At 39.4% G+C, this 13,571-nt stretch overlaps 1 protein-coding gene across 1 annotated transcript; it reads left to right on the top strand.

Annotated features, from left to right (window-relative positions):
• Positions 1-4,343: 4,343 nt before the first annotated feature.
• On the top strand, positions 4,344-12,439 carry LOC149827108 (ATP-citrate synthase alpha chain protein 1-like). Its single transcript, XM_090020226.1, has 12 exons — positions 4,344-4,442; positions 5,429-5,605; positions 5,819-5,980; positions 6,396-6,476; positions 6,813-6,864; positions 6,994-7,108; positions 7,708-7,789; positions 9,160-9,255; positions 9,337-9,438; positions 10,510-10,626; positions 11,182-11,298; positions 12,303-12,439. The coding sequence occupies exons 1-12, from the start codon at positions 4,344-4,346 to the stop codon at positions 12,372-12,374; spliced, it is 1,272 nt and encodes a 423-aa protein (XP_089876352.1). The 3' UTR covers positions 12,375-12,439.
• Positions 12,440-13,571: the final 1,132 nt, after the last annotated feature.

Here is a 13,571-nt window from a genome sequence, read left to right on the forward strand (position 1 = left end):
GTATGGGTGATTGTATAACTGCCTGGTTGTATAGCTACCAGTAGGGCTTGTCTACTAGAAAAGAGGAGGGCCTTAATCCCCCAGCTTGATCATAAAAAAACACCTATCCCCAACTAGGCCTGTCTTAGGCCGGTCATCGAAAAGCCGGTCCGGTACCCCTCTAAGTGACCACATCTAATCATCATATTAATCTTTAAATCAGGGTTTCTAATGCTTAAACAACACTTCTGATTGTGCAGCCTTGATTATCATTGGAGAATACTATTACAGGCTCTCTCTCTCCCTCTCTCTCTCTTGGTTTGATAGTCAAGCTAGGGGTGCCTCCATTGTTATTCGAACCTGATGGTTCGGTTGAGATAGTGTAACTCCAACCGGTCCAGCTATCTTATCAGACACATAGGATCCGTTTGGATAACACCCAAAACCAGGTTAAAAACAGGTTTTGTGGGTCTTTCAATCTGTTAGTTCGAAGTTCTGACACTGAGGCAACTCCATGCCCCGGACAAGCCAAGAACTCATACTATCTTTGAACTCACTGCAACTTGGTTTGGACTTGATCTAGAATGGTCAGAATCCTACTCGTCGCCAAGTCTTGTCAACTTTTGAGCAATATGAGCCCAGTTCTCGAGTCGAGTGGACGAGTCTTTAAGTATTGGATTCGATCACTAATCACTAATTGTGGAGATCTAAGCTCTTGTTTTCTTTGTGGTTGCAGTTTTCCTTGCTTGGACGGCAGTATGGTTGGGTTTGCTGATATTGAAACGAGTTGTGATTGTATGGTCCAGTAAGTGCCATGATGTATAGTATTGTTTTGACAATCCTACATCTAGAGTGTGTGTCCTAGTGATTACATTTTGCCTAGTCATATTTAGAGATGGCAATGAATCAAGGGAAAACTGGGGGCCCTGCCCCGCCCCGCCCCGCCTCACCCTGTTTGAATCGGGGATGGAGGACATGAAACGTGAATGGGGGTGAAGGTTAAAATCAAAACCAGTGTGGGGATGGAGGGCAGAATTTTGAAACGGGGCGGGGGTGGAGACCTTGTCCCTCGCCCCTGCCCGGGTCCACTGCCATCCCTAGTAATATTCTTTTTTTGTGTTTATTTTTTATTTTTTTCTTAATGTCATGTGAGAGGTCTTTTTAATTATATTTTACTTGTAATTAAAGTGTCACCCCCCTCGTTTTCATATGGAAAATGAGAATTTCATAGCAACGCATATGTACAAACAACCATCCTCATGATCTACCAAATAAATCCACATTTTCAGCACATTGTAAATTTTTTTTTAAATCTGACTGCATAAATATATTCTACATGCTTGATTTTATAGGAACCTGCTCTTGTGTCGTTTAATTACAACACCTGAAGTGTATTCTCGAAAACTTTACAAATCAATGGCTCATAAGTTTTCATACATTTTTAAGGCTTAAAAATTATATTTTTGATAAAAAAAAACACAAATCAAGTTGGATTCTTATGGCTACTCGTTGGGGGTAAGGATGGCAGTAGCCAGGGGTGGGGGACAAGGTCTCCACCTCCGCCCTGTTTCAAAATCTGAACCTTCATCCCCGCACAGGGATGGATTTTAACCTCCACCCCAACCTTCATCCTCATTTCATGTCCTTCATTCCTTGTCTAAACGGGGTGAGGCAGGGCGGAGCTCCATTTCCCTTCGGTCTATAGTTATTTTGTAAAGGATTGGAGACGGGACCGGGCAGGACAGGCAAAGGCAGGGATTGAAACGAGGATGGGGCAGGGCGGGGAAAAGCGTAAGTCCATCCCCACATAAGGATAGATTTTAACCTTCATCCCCATCTCTATCCCCATTTCATGCCCTTCATTCCCGGTCCAAACGGGGCGAGGTGGGGCGACCCGTTGTCCTCCTGTCTCTACCATCCCTACCTTGGGGGCAAGGGTCAAGCCCACATAGTTTTTACTCTGTCAGGTGATGGTAAGTACGACAGGCAGAGCCAGCATGGCTAGGTCTATGATCCTGAAAGCGGTTTCTTCATGTAATTATATAAAAAAGTGTCGCTTTCTAGGAGATCATGTTGAACATATTTTCAGGGTCAAACCTAAAGAAAAAACAACCGGAAATGATCATTTCATTCCAAATTCACATAGACGGTATTTAGTCTCTATCCATTATCTAAAGTTTCATACTTACGTGCTGGCCAAATTTATGAATGAGTCCAAGCTCCAAATTGAGCAGGATTCATGGGTCTACTAAAATTTGGTCGAGTTGAGTCCAGTCCAACCAATTCAGTTCTCAGTTCGGATCAGGTATACTAACCCACTTACATCTCTACATAAGACTTGGTTACCCGACTAAGTTTATATGGATCTGACCCACTTAACAAACCCGGTCCAAAAACTAGCACAGTCAGGTGTGGTCCAAAAATGAAAGGAACTTGACCCACTCGGGTCATTTAATCGTCCTGGTCCATTTCAGCCCACAGAATTCGCTTAACTATAAAACAATAACCTCCTTTTAGAGTTTCCTACAGGTGGAGCGATGTGGACTTGTATAGATGCATCCGCTCGTCTATTCTTAAAAATGAACGGCCAGATCTGCTTGGTCTCGGTAGTTCATAGGAGCATTGCACTACTGGATCAGTCCTCTTTTGTTCGTTAGTGCCACGTGAGAGGGAAGGTTTGTGTGCTGCACGTCGCGAACCCGATATTTGCTTTTTGGTATCCACCAGACTCCGATTCTCTCTACAGTATCGGATATCATCACACATAAGACTCCGATTCTCTATAAGCGCTACAAATTATATATATATATATATATATATATATATATATATATATATATATATATATATATATATATATATAGAAAAATCGCCCACAAGATCAGAGAGTCACCTAGCCGCGCTGACTCTGCCTGCCTTATGATCTGTCTTGACAGAATAAAACTCTGTGGGCTTACCCCTCGTCCAAGGGAATCACCATGAGGCTTTATTTTTAAATATGTGGATCTGAATTGGATTTGGATATCGGGGATATTGAACCTTAGATGGTGCTTGAAAACCTCAGGTATCAGACCCAAAGATTTGAGGTGGCATGGGCCCTCATGCCTAGACTCGATGGTATGGATGTAAACGGGGTTGGATATAGGGATTACTGAATCCGACCTAATTGAATCTGACTTAATCGGATTAGATTCACATTTGGAGTTGGATGTAACAAGCTAAAACCGAGTCCGAATCTGACTAACTTAAAGCCCGCTATTTGCACTTAACTGAATTTGATGTATTAGTCAGATTCGGATTTTAGTAGAATTTGCATTTGGGTTAAATTGCTAAAAACTCAATACTGAACCTGAATCTGATTATTAATTGGATCCAAATCTGGCAAACGAAGCCAACTAATAAGATTTGGATTCGAGTTGGATCCGACCCGTTGACATCTCTATTCGAGGGTATTCAAATAAAGGATCAGATCAAGGATTTGAGATCTCTGGGCAAATCCTCGAGGGGAGGGGTTATGTTCTTAGATCCTCGGATCTCAAATTCAAGGTTCTTCCTCATATTTGAGATGCAAAATTTTCAAACACGGCCTTAGTTCTTCATTTTTTTATGATCTCATATTTATTTTTTAGTCTACTGATTAATAGATGTTTGGATCTATAATACTCGATTCTTAAATCAGATCCATCGTACTTGAGATTCAGGCTTTCAAACGGATCCTAAGGTAAAATCCAAATGTGCGTTTGAATCAGCTTTAAATTTCCTATGTTCAGATCGAATCCTAGCTGTTTGCCTTCAGTCTTCTTTTACCGACTCCATTTAAACCCACTTCATCAAATCAAATTCAGATCCAGACTCGGAATTGGGGTCCATTTTGTGCATAAATTGGAATCAAGTTTGGGTAGAACATAATCTGACACATACCCGATCCGTTTTCACTGCCTACCCGAGCCAGTGGGAAACCCATTGAGAATGAATCGGATGAAATGCGACGGAGCGGACAATACGTCTCGTGCGAGCCATCCCATGCCACTCGGAGTTCAAAACCGAATCGATACGATGGTCGTTAACCCGAGTTGTCTGATCTATAAATTAGCCGTTGGAGGCTACGCTTCTCATCGTTCTCCCTTCCTCTTCCTCCCTGCAGACATCCCTCCTCCCTGCAGACATCCCTTCACGTGCGAGACTATTCAGGTCATGCCCTCGAGGTCTCCCTCTCTCCATCTGGAACGTTGTTGTTTCCTTCTTTTCTTCTTCTTCTTCGGTTTGAGTTTGTCGCTTCGTTTTCTGTGTAGATTTCTGGACCCGTTGATCCTTGCCGGAATCTCATTTTCCAGTCTTCATTTTGACGGAAATCTAGGACTCTTATGGCGAGGAAGAAGATTCGAGAGTACAACTCGAAGCGGCTGCTGAAGGAGCACCTGAAGAGGATCTCTGGGATAGAACTGCAGATCAGATCGGCTCAGGTGCCTGCATTCTTTGGATCTCCTTTCTGTGTTTTTGTTAGGGTCTGGAGGTTGTGAGTTTCTGGATGGAAGGTTAGGTTTTGTGATTTCATGGGGTTTTGAACAAACTTTTATGCAGAAATGCGTCGAAAAGTCTCAAGCTTTGGTGCATTTCTTTGGTGCTAATGTTTGATAGATGGCGTAAAATGTATAAAAAAATGCTGGGACTTTCGATATTTTAAAACCAGTATTTGAAAGCTTTCTTATTTTTCTCTTTTTTTTCTCGAAGAGTTTGAATTGCAAAAAGGGTTAACCTGAAGAAATAGGAAAACTAACAGGGAAGATTACCAAAAAGAGATTAAGAACAGTTTAAATGGGTTTACTTAAAAGTCAAATAGAAAGGAAATATCTTGACTTTAACCCTTTCTATCATTAAAGTTAAAAAAAAAACATTAGGAGGTTTTCGAAACAAAAAAAGGGTTAAAATGGTGATAATGGGTTACAATGGTGTTGTTTACACAAATGGTGGATGGCATAAAAAAGGAAAAAATACCAATGCTTATATTTTAACGGAGAAAGTGAATTGAGAGAAAAAGAAAAGTCTTCCGTAGTTCGGAATGAAGATAACGAGCTTTTATCTAATAGGTAATCTCTGGTCTGGTTGATTGAGATAAGCTGGATTGGTACAGTCTTAACCAAGGGTTCTGGGGTTTGTATCCCGCCAGGACTATTTCCCCACATGGCTACTGAAAGAAAAGAAAAGAAAAAACTTTTCTGCGGGGACTTTGAAATGCCATTGGTTGTTTATTTGTAGTTAGATAAATCTACAATAATTAGGAAGACGTTATATCTTCTTGTTTTTATTGGAGGAAGATTAACGATGAGTGATTGGTAAAGATCAGGCTTCTTGAGGAAATATATTACTAGGTTAAAAATTTTTGTACCATAGAGTTGGACTCTGTAATTAATAGTTTTTCTATTGTGATACTTTTGTTTTGTTGATTTAGATCACGGAGGCAACTGATTTCAACGAATTATCAGCCCAAGAACCATGGCTCTCATCAGAAAGGTTGGTTGTGAAGCCCGACATGTTGTTTGGTAAGAGGGGGAAGAGTGGTTTGGTGGGATTAAATCTAGATCTGGCTGAGGTTGCTACATTTACAAAGGAGCGCCTAGGAAAAGAGGTAATCTTTTGCTAAGTTGTCTAATGGTCTGAATGCTTAACTTTTGTGCTCACTTTTATTACCTTTCCCTTTCTAATGCTTGCGTTTCTGCTGCACATTGGTTTGCATCTTTATGTCTGGCAATATGTGCTATAAGGTATGCTAAAATGTTGATCACATCAATCACTTGCCTTAGCTTCTTGACATTTTCCTTTTCTCTATGTTGTTTTCCAGGTTGAGATGGGAGGTCGTAGGGCGCCTATAACTACATTCATTGTAGAACCCTTTATCCCACATACTGAAGAATTTTATCTTTCAATTGTTTCTGAGAGGCTTGGGTGCAACATAAGCTTTTCAGAATGTGGGGGAATTGAAATTGAAGAGAACTGGGAAAAGGTAGGTTTCTGGACTTTTGTTCTTTTTTATCCTATAGTTCCAACGATCCCTCTATAACAACGGATTGATGGTGCAAATCTGGAACGGACTTTGTAGAACTATTTGTTCTACCTTTTTAAACTCATTCATGCTCTCAACTGTTGGGCTAGGCCTTCTTTCAATATTCATATTACAGCAGTGTCATCTTACACAGATTTTTAGTGATATATATATATATATATATATATATATATATATATATATATATATATATATATATATATATATATATCTGAAGATTTATGCCGTTCATATGATATAATTTCTCCTGATTGATCTCCAATTTGTGGCTTTTCTTTGCTAGTGATATTTTTAGTTTTGAAGCTCTATGTGATTTCGTTATGATCATTTGGTGTTTGTTGCTTATGCTGTTCAGGTGAAGTCTGTATATGTTCCAACTGAGCAGTCACTAACATCTGAGTTATGTACCCCATTGATTGTAACCCTTCGTTCGGAGGTAATTTTTATTGATTGATGGTTTAGGCTCACATTATATAGGAACACCATGCGCAGAGATGCTTAAGAAAATTGTTTGTTGACAGAATCCAGGATATGTTTGTGTATAACCTTTAAGGAGCTTAGCCTTACACTTCTGTTTACCTATTTGCTGCATCACATTAACATTGTTGAGTGTTCTAGTTTCTTTTTATAACTTAGTAGTTGGCAGCTAGAATGTAAATTGTGACAGTTCCTCAAAATTGTCTTTCAATTCTGGTCTCAATATGTTAATATAATTGCTACTTGTAATATGCTAGCGCTCCTAAGGCATATGCTTAAAACTTTTTTCGTGCAGATTTGTGCTAAAGTTGAGGGTTTTATCAAGGGGGTTTTTGCTCTATTTTTAGGTACTTAGATATTCCTATTTTGATGATTTCACATTCAACCTAGTGATTGATCTCTTGTGGTTTTAAATTATGGTTTAGTAGTTAATGCCTCTAACATCTGGTCGCAATTTTGCATTTTATTGTTCCCAGATCTGGACTTTACTTTTCTAGAGATGAATCCATTTACTTTGGTCAATGGAGAGCCTTATCCATTGGACATGAGAGGAGAGCTGGATGATACTGCAGCATTCAAGAACTTCAAGAAGTATGGCATTATCTTGCCTTAGTAACCATTTGAGTTCTTACCTACGTCAAATGGGTGCGGGTGCGACACGGGTGCGGCGCAATTTCAAAAATTTTGGATACGGGGACTCGGCTATATATATAATTTTTTTTTTAAATATATATAATTATATATAATAATAAATTAATAAGATAGCATTGGGAACAATCAAAGTAATAAGATAGCACTGGCCATGTGACTGTGCACGCAGTCTGTGACTGACTGTGCACAGTCTGGCTATATATATATTTTAAAAAAATATATAAAAAATTGATTTTTTTTAGTTTTTTGCCCTAAAAAATAGACTAATATAGACTTGTTCAAAGTTGCTCGAGTCTATAAAGGGGACGGACTCTACTCAGGTGCGTTGATCGAGTCTGACACCGGTTGATCGAGTCTGTCCTGTGTCCGAAGCCGCACCCGTGTCGGGGCGTGTCGACGTGGGTGCATCGACCCCCTAGCCGAGTCCGTGTGACATAGGTTCTTACATTTCACTATTTATTGCAAAGAGGACTGCAGGTATCTATTAAATGTTAGCTTACTTAAAGTATCTTAGTGGCATCTTGTTTTTTCAATTATAGGTGGGATAACGTGGAGTTTCCATTGCCTTTTGGTAGAGTTATGAGTCCTACTGAAAGTTTTATTCATGGGCTGGACGAGAAAGTAAGTGAAAACCATGTTCCTTTTATTAAATTTTCACCTCTTTTTTTTTTTTGCATTGAGCATGTACATGTATGCTCTTTGTGGGCTTAATTTTCCCTCTGATTTGGTCTAGTATGCTTAAAAACACTCATAACCTATACTCGTTCTTTAGCTGGTTTGTTTTGCCTTTTTGTTACCCTCTCTGCACATGTCCGCATGTTTGTTGTTCTGTCTAATGTTTGGTGATGCTCAAGACAATTGTCCATATTGTTTGTGTATAAGAAGATAACTGAATTAGTTAAAATGGAGCCTAATTAGGAGTCAAAAGCTTGTGTATCATATACAGGTGCTTATAATTCTAAAAGTTTCCAATAACGCAACTGTAAAGGTATTCTCGTAACATCTGGCAGCCAAGCGTTGCCAGGCTGGCCTGAGTTGTGATGCTTAAGTTATATTATTCAGAATGCTTATTTTAGTTACTGCTATTTCACAAGATTTAAATATATCCAATTGTCTTTACTTGTTCATAATCCATATGTTATTTGTCTGATTGACAGACATGAATCCTTGTGTATTAAGACCCTATCAGTTTATTTAGTGGCCAAATTTGAACATAATAATCTGGTTGGCTAGATTGTATATCCTATTGATGATGAGAAATATATCTTTTGGCTCACTTTATTAGCTGCTAGCAGAATATTTGTGTTTATCTTGTTTCCCACAATTGGTACTTGTGTTTCCTGAAGTGGCCACGGGACAATCATTGATGTGAAGTTCAAACAATGCCTTCCAAGAAGGCATTTGGTATTGATAACCTGGTACTCTTGGAAGACTCCCTTCCAGATTACACATTCTAAAAGCAAACTCTGCAGCACTCACCGATGTTGACACTCATGCATGTGGTCTAGGGGTGTCAATGGGTTCGGTTTGACCCGGACCTGACCCGTACCAAACCCTATAGGGTCAGGGTTTGGTGATAAATAAGGAGGGTCTGATTAAAATCTGGGTCAGACACGAAGAAGGGTCCGATTAATATATGGATCAGGTTATGGTTTGTGAAATTTCATACCAGACCCGGGCCGGACCCGATTTCCGACTAAGATCCACAACTTTTCGATGTAAAAAGAAATAAAAAATATTATTTTACTGGGTATGGTCCTGGTCTGGTTCATGTAATCCTTATAGGATCCGGGTATGGTTTCTCTTAAGGTGGGTCTGATTGCACCGGGTCCGGACCTGGTACCAACATCTCAAATCAAGTCTGGGTTTGGTCTGAACCAAACCAGAGTTGGCACCCCTAATGTGGTCATGTTCTGATTCTGATATTTTCTTGCATCAGTTCTTCGTATCTTAATACCCTTACATGAAGCTTGTTAATGTGTTACTTGCAGACAAGTGCTTCACTGAAATTTATTGTTTTGAACCCTAAAGGAAGAATATGGACAATGGTAGCTGGTGGAGGTGCTAGTGTAATTTATGCTGATACAGTAGGCATCAGGCATACTTGTCCTTTGGATTCATTAGCTCGCTCAGTTTCTACCTTCTATCTCACACATCCTGCTGTTCAGGTTGGAGATTTGGGCTATGCATCAGAACTTGGGAACTATGCAGAATATAGTGGAGCTCCTAATGGAGAAGAGGTCTTGCAGTATGCTAGGGTTGTACTTGATGTAAGTAGTGAAATATGTATCTTTTTACCTTCATAAGTTTTTTTTGTTTGTTTTTGACATTGATCATGGATTATGCATGCAGCAAAATTTGTGTTCTTTTTAATTTTTATTTTGTTATTCATGAAATCCTGTATTCATATGTTATTTTTCAGAAAATTGCTTCTGTAAGCTTTGGAAAGAATAGAAAAGTTTGCAGACCAGTTAAAACAGCTTTCACATCATTATATAGTCAAAACTAGTGGTAACATCTGATACTAGCGTCAGTGTCAGACAAGAGTACAAAGTGTTGGACATATTGGGCTTGGAAAAGTTAGATACATAGACTTGCTATCTACACACACATTCATGAGAGAGAGAGAGAGCTATGCTAAGACCCAGTAGAAGGATATTGCATAATTTAAGGTAAAAATAGACAGTTGTAAAATCCTTGAAGTTATGTTGATGAAACCAATTTTGCTCTTAACTCTTGGAAATTGTCCACTGATCCACACGTTCATGATAAATCGGTGCTGGATGGGAACTCTCTGGATGCTTTTACATGAGTCTTATGTTGAAGATCTCTGTCTTTTCCATTCCTCACTTTGAATGAATCCTCCCAACCTCCTCTTGGATAGCATTTTTATCATCATAATCTATTCTGCCTACTGGATGACATTCTCCATGAAATGTTGAGGCTCTCCACTTTTTGATGATTCTTTGCAATATAGAGGTAGATATATCCAATTTTTGATATATATTTCTGTTGTTTCTTTTCTCATTTTAATCTCTTTAATGAAATGTAGAACTTGTTACCAATGAGATCGACTGACAGGTCTAGCGAGTCCGCTATTAGCTTTCTTTGATAATCATTGAATTTATAACATTGTGTCATTTTTGCATCCATGCTACGCTTTAAGCTAATCTACATTAGAGCATAGCTTCTTTTTTTGCTATATGTCAGTAACTCTCGAAGTTACAGAAAAGCTGGCCTCCATGTATCTGATCAAGGGCCGGGCATGATTTGGCAGTCTTGAATCTTGATCCTTGTTTTTCCAATCGTGTAAGTAAATAACTTCAATTCCTGATGTACAGTCCGCGACTGCAAATCCTGATGGCCAAAAGAGAGCTCTAGTGATTGGAGGGGGAATAGCTAATTTTACCGATGTGGCTGTGACATTCAATGGAATTATTAAAGCCTTGCGAGAGAAGGTAACTCGATGTGTATTTTCATACTTGGTTTTCATAAACATGTCTCTTATGGATTCTGTTATCCTTGTGATTCACTGAAGCACAGTTTTTGTTTTTCACTTCATCTACACTGTCCATTCGAGAAATAAGAGATGGAAGCTGAACAGATTAACCAATCATAAGTGATGAGAGAAAATGGATGACCTGTTCGAGCTTCTCTACATTAGGTTGATTCAATTTCGTATGAGACTGTGTGGTATAGGTGGGTCTTGAAAGAGACGGAATGATGGATGACTCTTAATTTGAACCATCCGAATCATCTATCTCTTCACAGAGTCAACTTGAAGTTCTGAGTGGCGTTGGGCCTTTTATTGGCCAGTGGAAAAATCAAAGTCACCTATCCTGAGACTGACTTGGCCTAGACTGAGTCAAGCAAGACTCGGTGCGAGTCACCTGCATTACTCATTCTATGGTCCTAGCTGTGATGAAGAACGGTTGCTATGGAAATGGCTTAGCTGGGGGAGCTTGAGCTAACATGTAATTAACACTTGAGACTCTGCTGTCTTGGATTAACAGGAGGCGAAACTGAAAGCAGCAAGAGTGCACATCTATGTGAGAAGGGGTGGCCCAAATTATCAGACAGGCTTAGCAAAAATGCGTGCTCTCGGTCAAGAAATTGGCATCCCAATTGAGGTAAAGACCTATTGCACAGAAAACATAAGGTTGCACCTGTGGCATACATTTCTTTTTTTTGATAGGCAAGCTGGGGTTAGGCGGACCCCCTACCAGAACAACAGCCGCCCCATGTGGCAGAGGGATTCGATCCTGGGCCTTCAGCTTCAGCTTGACCACATGGGATACATTTCTTTCTTTTCTTTTTTTCTGGATAGTCCAAGGGAAAAGCTCCCTCATCCTGCGCATTGGCTGGCCTCCCATTGGTAAACCCCTTGAGGTCCCCTCTGCCCATCGGGGGAGTACACTCAGCTTCGACCTTGCGGCAAAGGGATGCCAGCCATTGGTAAAATCCTTGAGGTCCCCTCTGCCCATCGGGGGAGTACACTCAGCTTCGACCTTGCCGCAAAGGGATGCCAGCCATTGGTAAAATCCTTGAGGTCCCCTCTGTCTACCAAGTAGTACACCCCAGTTTCGACCTTGCGGCAAGGGACGCCAGCCGTGGGTTTCTAGCTTGTGTCATCCCATCAACTTGGTGACATTCACAAGTCACCCCCTATCATATGAGCGGAGCCCTTGTGGACTTTGTCATACATTTTTAGTGACCCATAACATACACAGCCGCCAATACTGGCAATTTTTCAAAGGTAGTTGAAAGTTTTTTTTTAAGTAAACAAAAGATGAAAAATATGTGATATTTTCAAAGTTTCACAGGTTTGGAAATATTGATAATATCTTTGATTTTTTTTTTCAAGACAACATGTTGTAAAAGTTTTTTGAAAGAAACAAAATGTGGAAAACATTGTTATATAATTCAAAATATCACCGAAAATATGGTGATAAGATCAAAATATTTTTGAAAAACTCTTACTCTTACATTTTAAGTATATATTTTAGAAAACTTTTATTTTTACATTTAAAGTATACATTTCTCCTTTTCTGTATTAAAAAGATTTTCTCTTTTATTTATATTTGTGCAATAAAAACAACACTAAAGATTTCTAAGGAAGAGTGTGTTGGTGCAGGTTTATGGGCCTGAGGCGACTATGACGGGTGTATGCCAGCAGGCAATCAAATGCATCACGGCTGCAGCATAGCATAGGTTGTTGATGTTGCTTATCTGATTGTGTTCTATGTTTTTCCAATGTTTAATCGATTTTTAGCAACTAGTTAGGAACCACGGGCATGTGTGTGTGTGTGTGTGTGTTTTGAATGCCAAACATGATAAAAAACCAGAGTGCAATATAAAGGTGTTTTTTGTAGGGGGATTTGGGTCAAATTCTCATGGATTTTGGTATGTGGATCCATGTCCTTGAAAATATATCTTCTGCCGATTTATTGATTGATGATCCTGTCGATGTTTAATCGATTTTTAGCAACTAGTTAGGAACCACGGGCATGTGTGTGTGTGTGTGTGTGTTTTGAATGCCAAACATGATAAAAAACCAGAGTGCAATATAAAGGTGTTTTTTGTAGGGGGATTTGGGTCAAATTCTCATGGATTTTGGTATGTGGATCCATGTCCTTGAAAATATATCTTCTGCCGATTTATTGATTGATGATCCTGTCGATGTTTGTGACATTTTTTTTTTTGAAAAATTTACAAATATACGCTAAATTTTTAACCTAATGACAAAGACTGCCTGCCTTTTTAGATTTTACGAATTGGCACCTGAGTTAAGAAAATAATTCACAAGCAGATGCCTAAGCTGATCCTAATCCTCTAACTATAGTGGCTGCCACCCTTTGTTACCTCAGCTTAAATGACCGCTTTACCCTTTTGGGATTAAAAGAAGATCAGACCCGTCTTCATCATCCTGTCCATTTTTTTCCGACGACCATTGCCGGAGAACTTCGCCTCCTTGCTGGCTTCAAGCTTGTCATTACGAACAATATGCTAGGTTTCATTGCCGTCCACCTCTTCTCTTGCATGGATCGCAGATGCCATTGGGACTGCTCGATGAACTCCAATGCTGATGATGAAGCTCCGCAACTGCTGCAACAACTTGGAGGGGCTTCCTTTGATACCATCAGCCAAACTAAATATTTACCCATATGAATAAACAACAAAACAAAAAGCATCAACTTAATAATAAAATCAATCATTAAAATCATGAAAAATACACCACAATGATATGCAGGAAGTCATGAAATTTCATAAATTGCAGTGGAAATTTGATAAAATCAAGATTGATCCATCAGTTTTCTCCCAACATTTTCAACCCTCAAATCATAAAAACAGGTACCCATATTGGAACTGAGAACAATTTCGATGGATTTTGTTAGAATATGCT

This window comes from Nuphar pumila, chromosome 10, assembly GCF_984573655.1.
Source record: "Nuphar pumila chromosome 10, dmNupPumi1.hap1.1, whole genome shotgun sequence".
NCBI classification, from domain to species: Eukaryota; Viridiplantae; Streptophyta; class Magnoliopsida; order Nymphaeales; family Nymphaeaceae; genus Nuphar; species Nuphar pumila.

Excerpts from the sequence above, each read along its gene's own strand:
- LOC149827108 (XM_090020226.1), top strand. The coding sequence starts at position 4,344 with ATGGCGAGGAAGAAGATTCGAGAGTACAACTCGAAGCGGCTGCTGAAG. Across the intron at positions 5,606-5,818 it reads AGGAGCGCCTAGGAAAAGAG|GTTGAGATGGGAGGTCGTAG; the intron begins GTAATCTTTTGC and ends GTTGTTTTCCAG. Across the intron at positions 10,627-11,181 it reads TTAAAGCCTTGCGAGAGAAG|GAGGCGAAACTGAAAGCAGC; the intron begins GTAACTCGATGT and ends TTGGATTAACAG.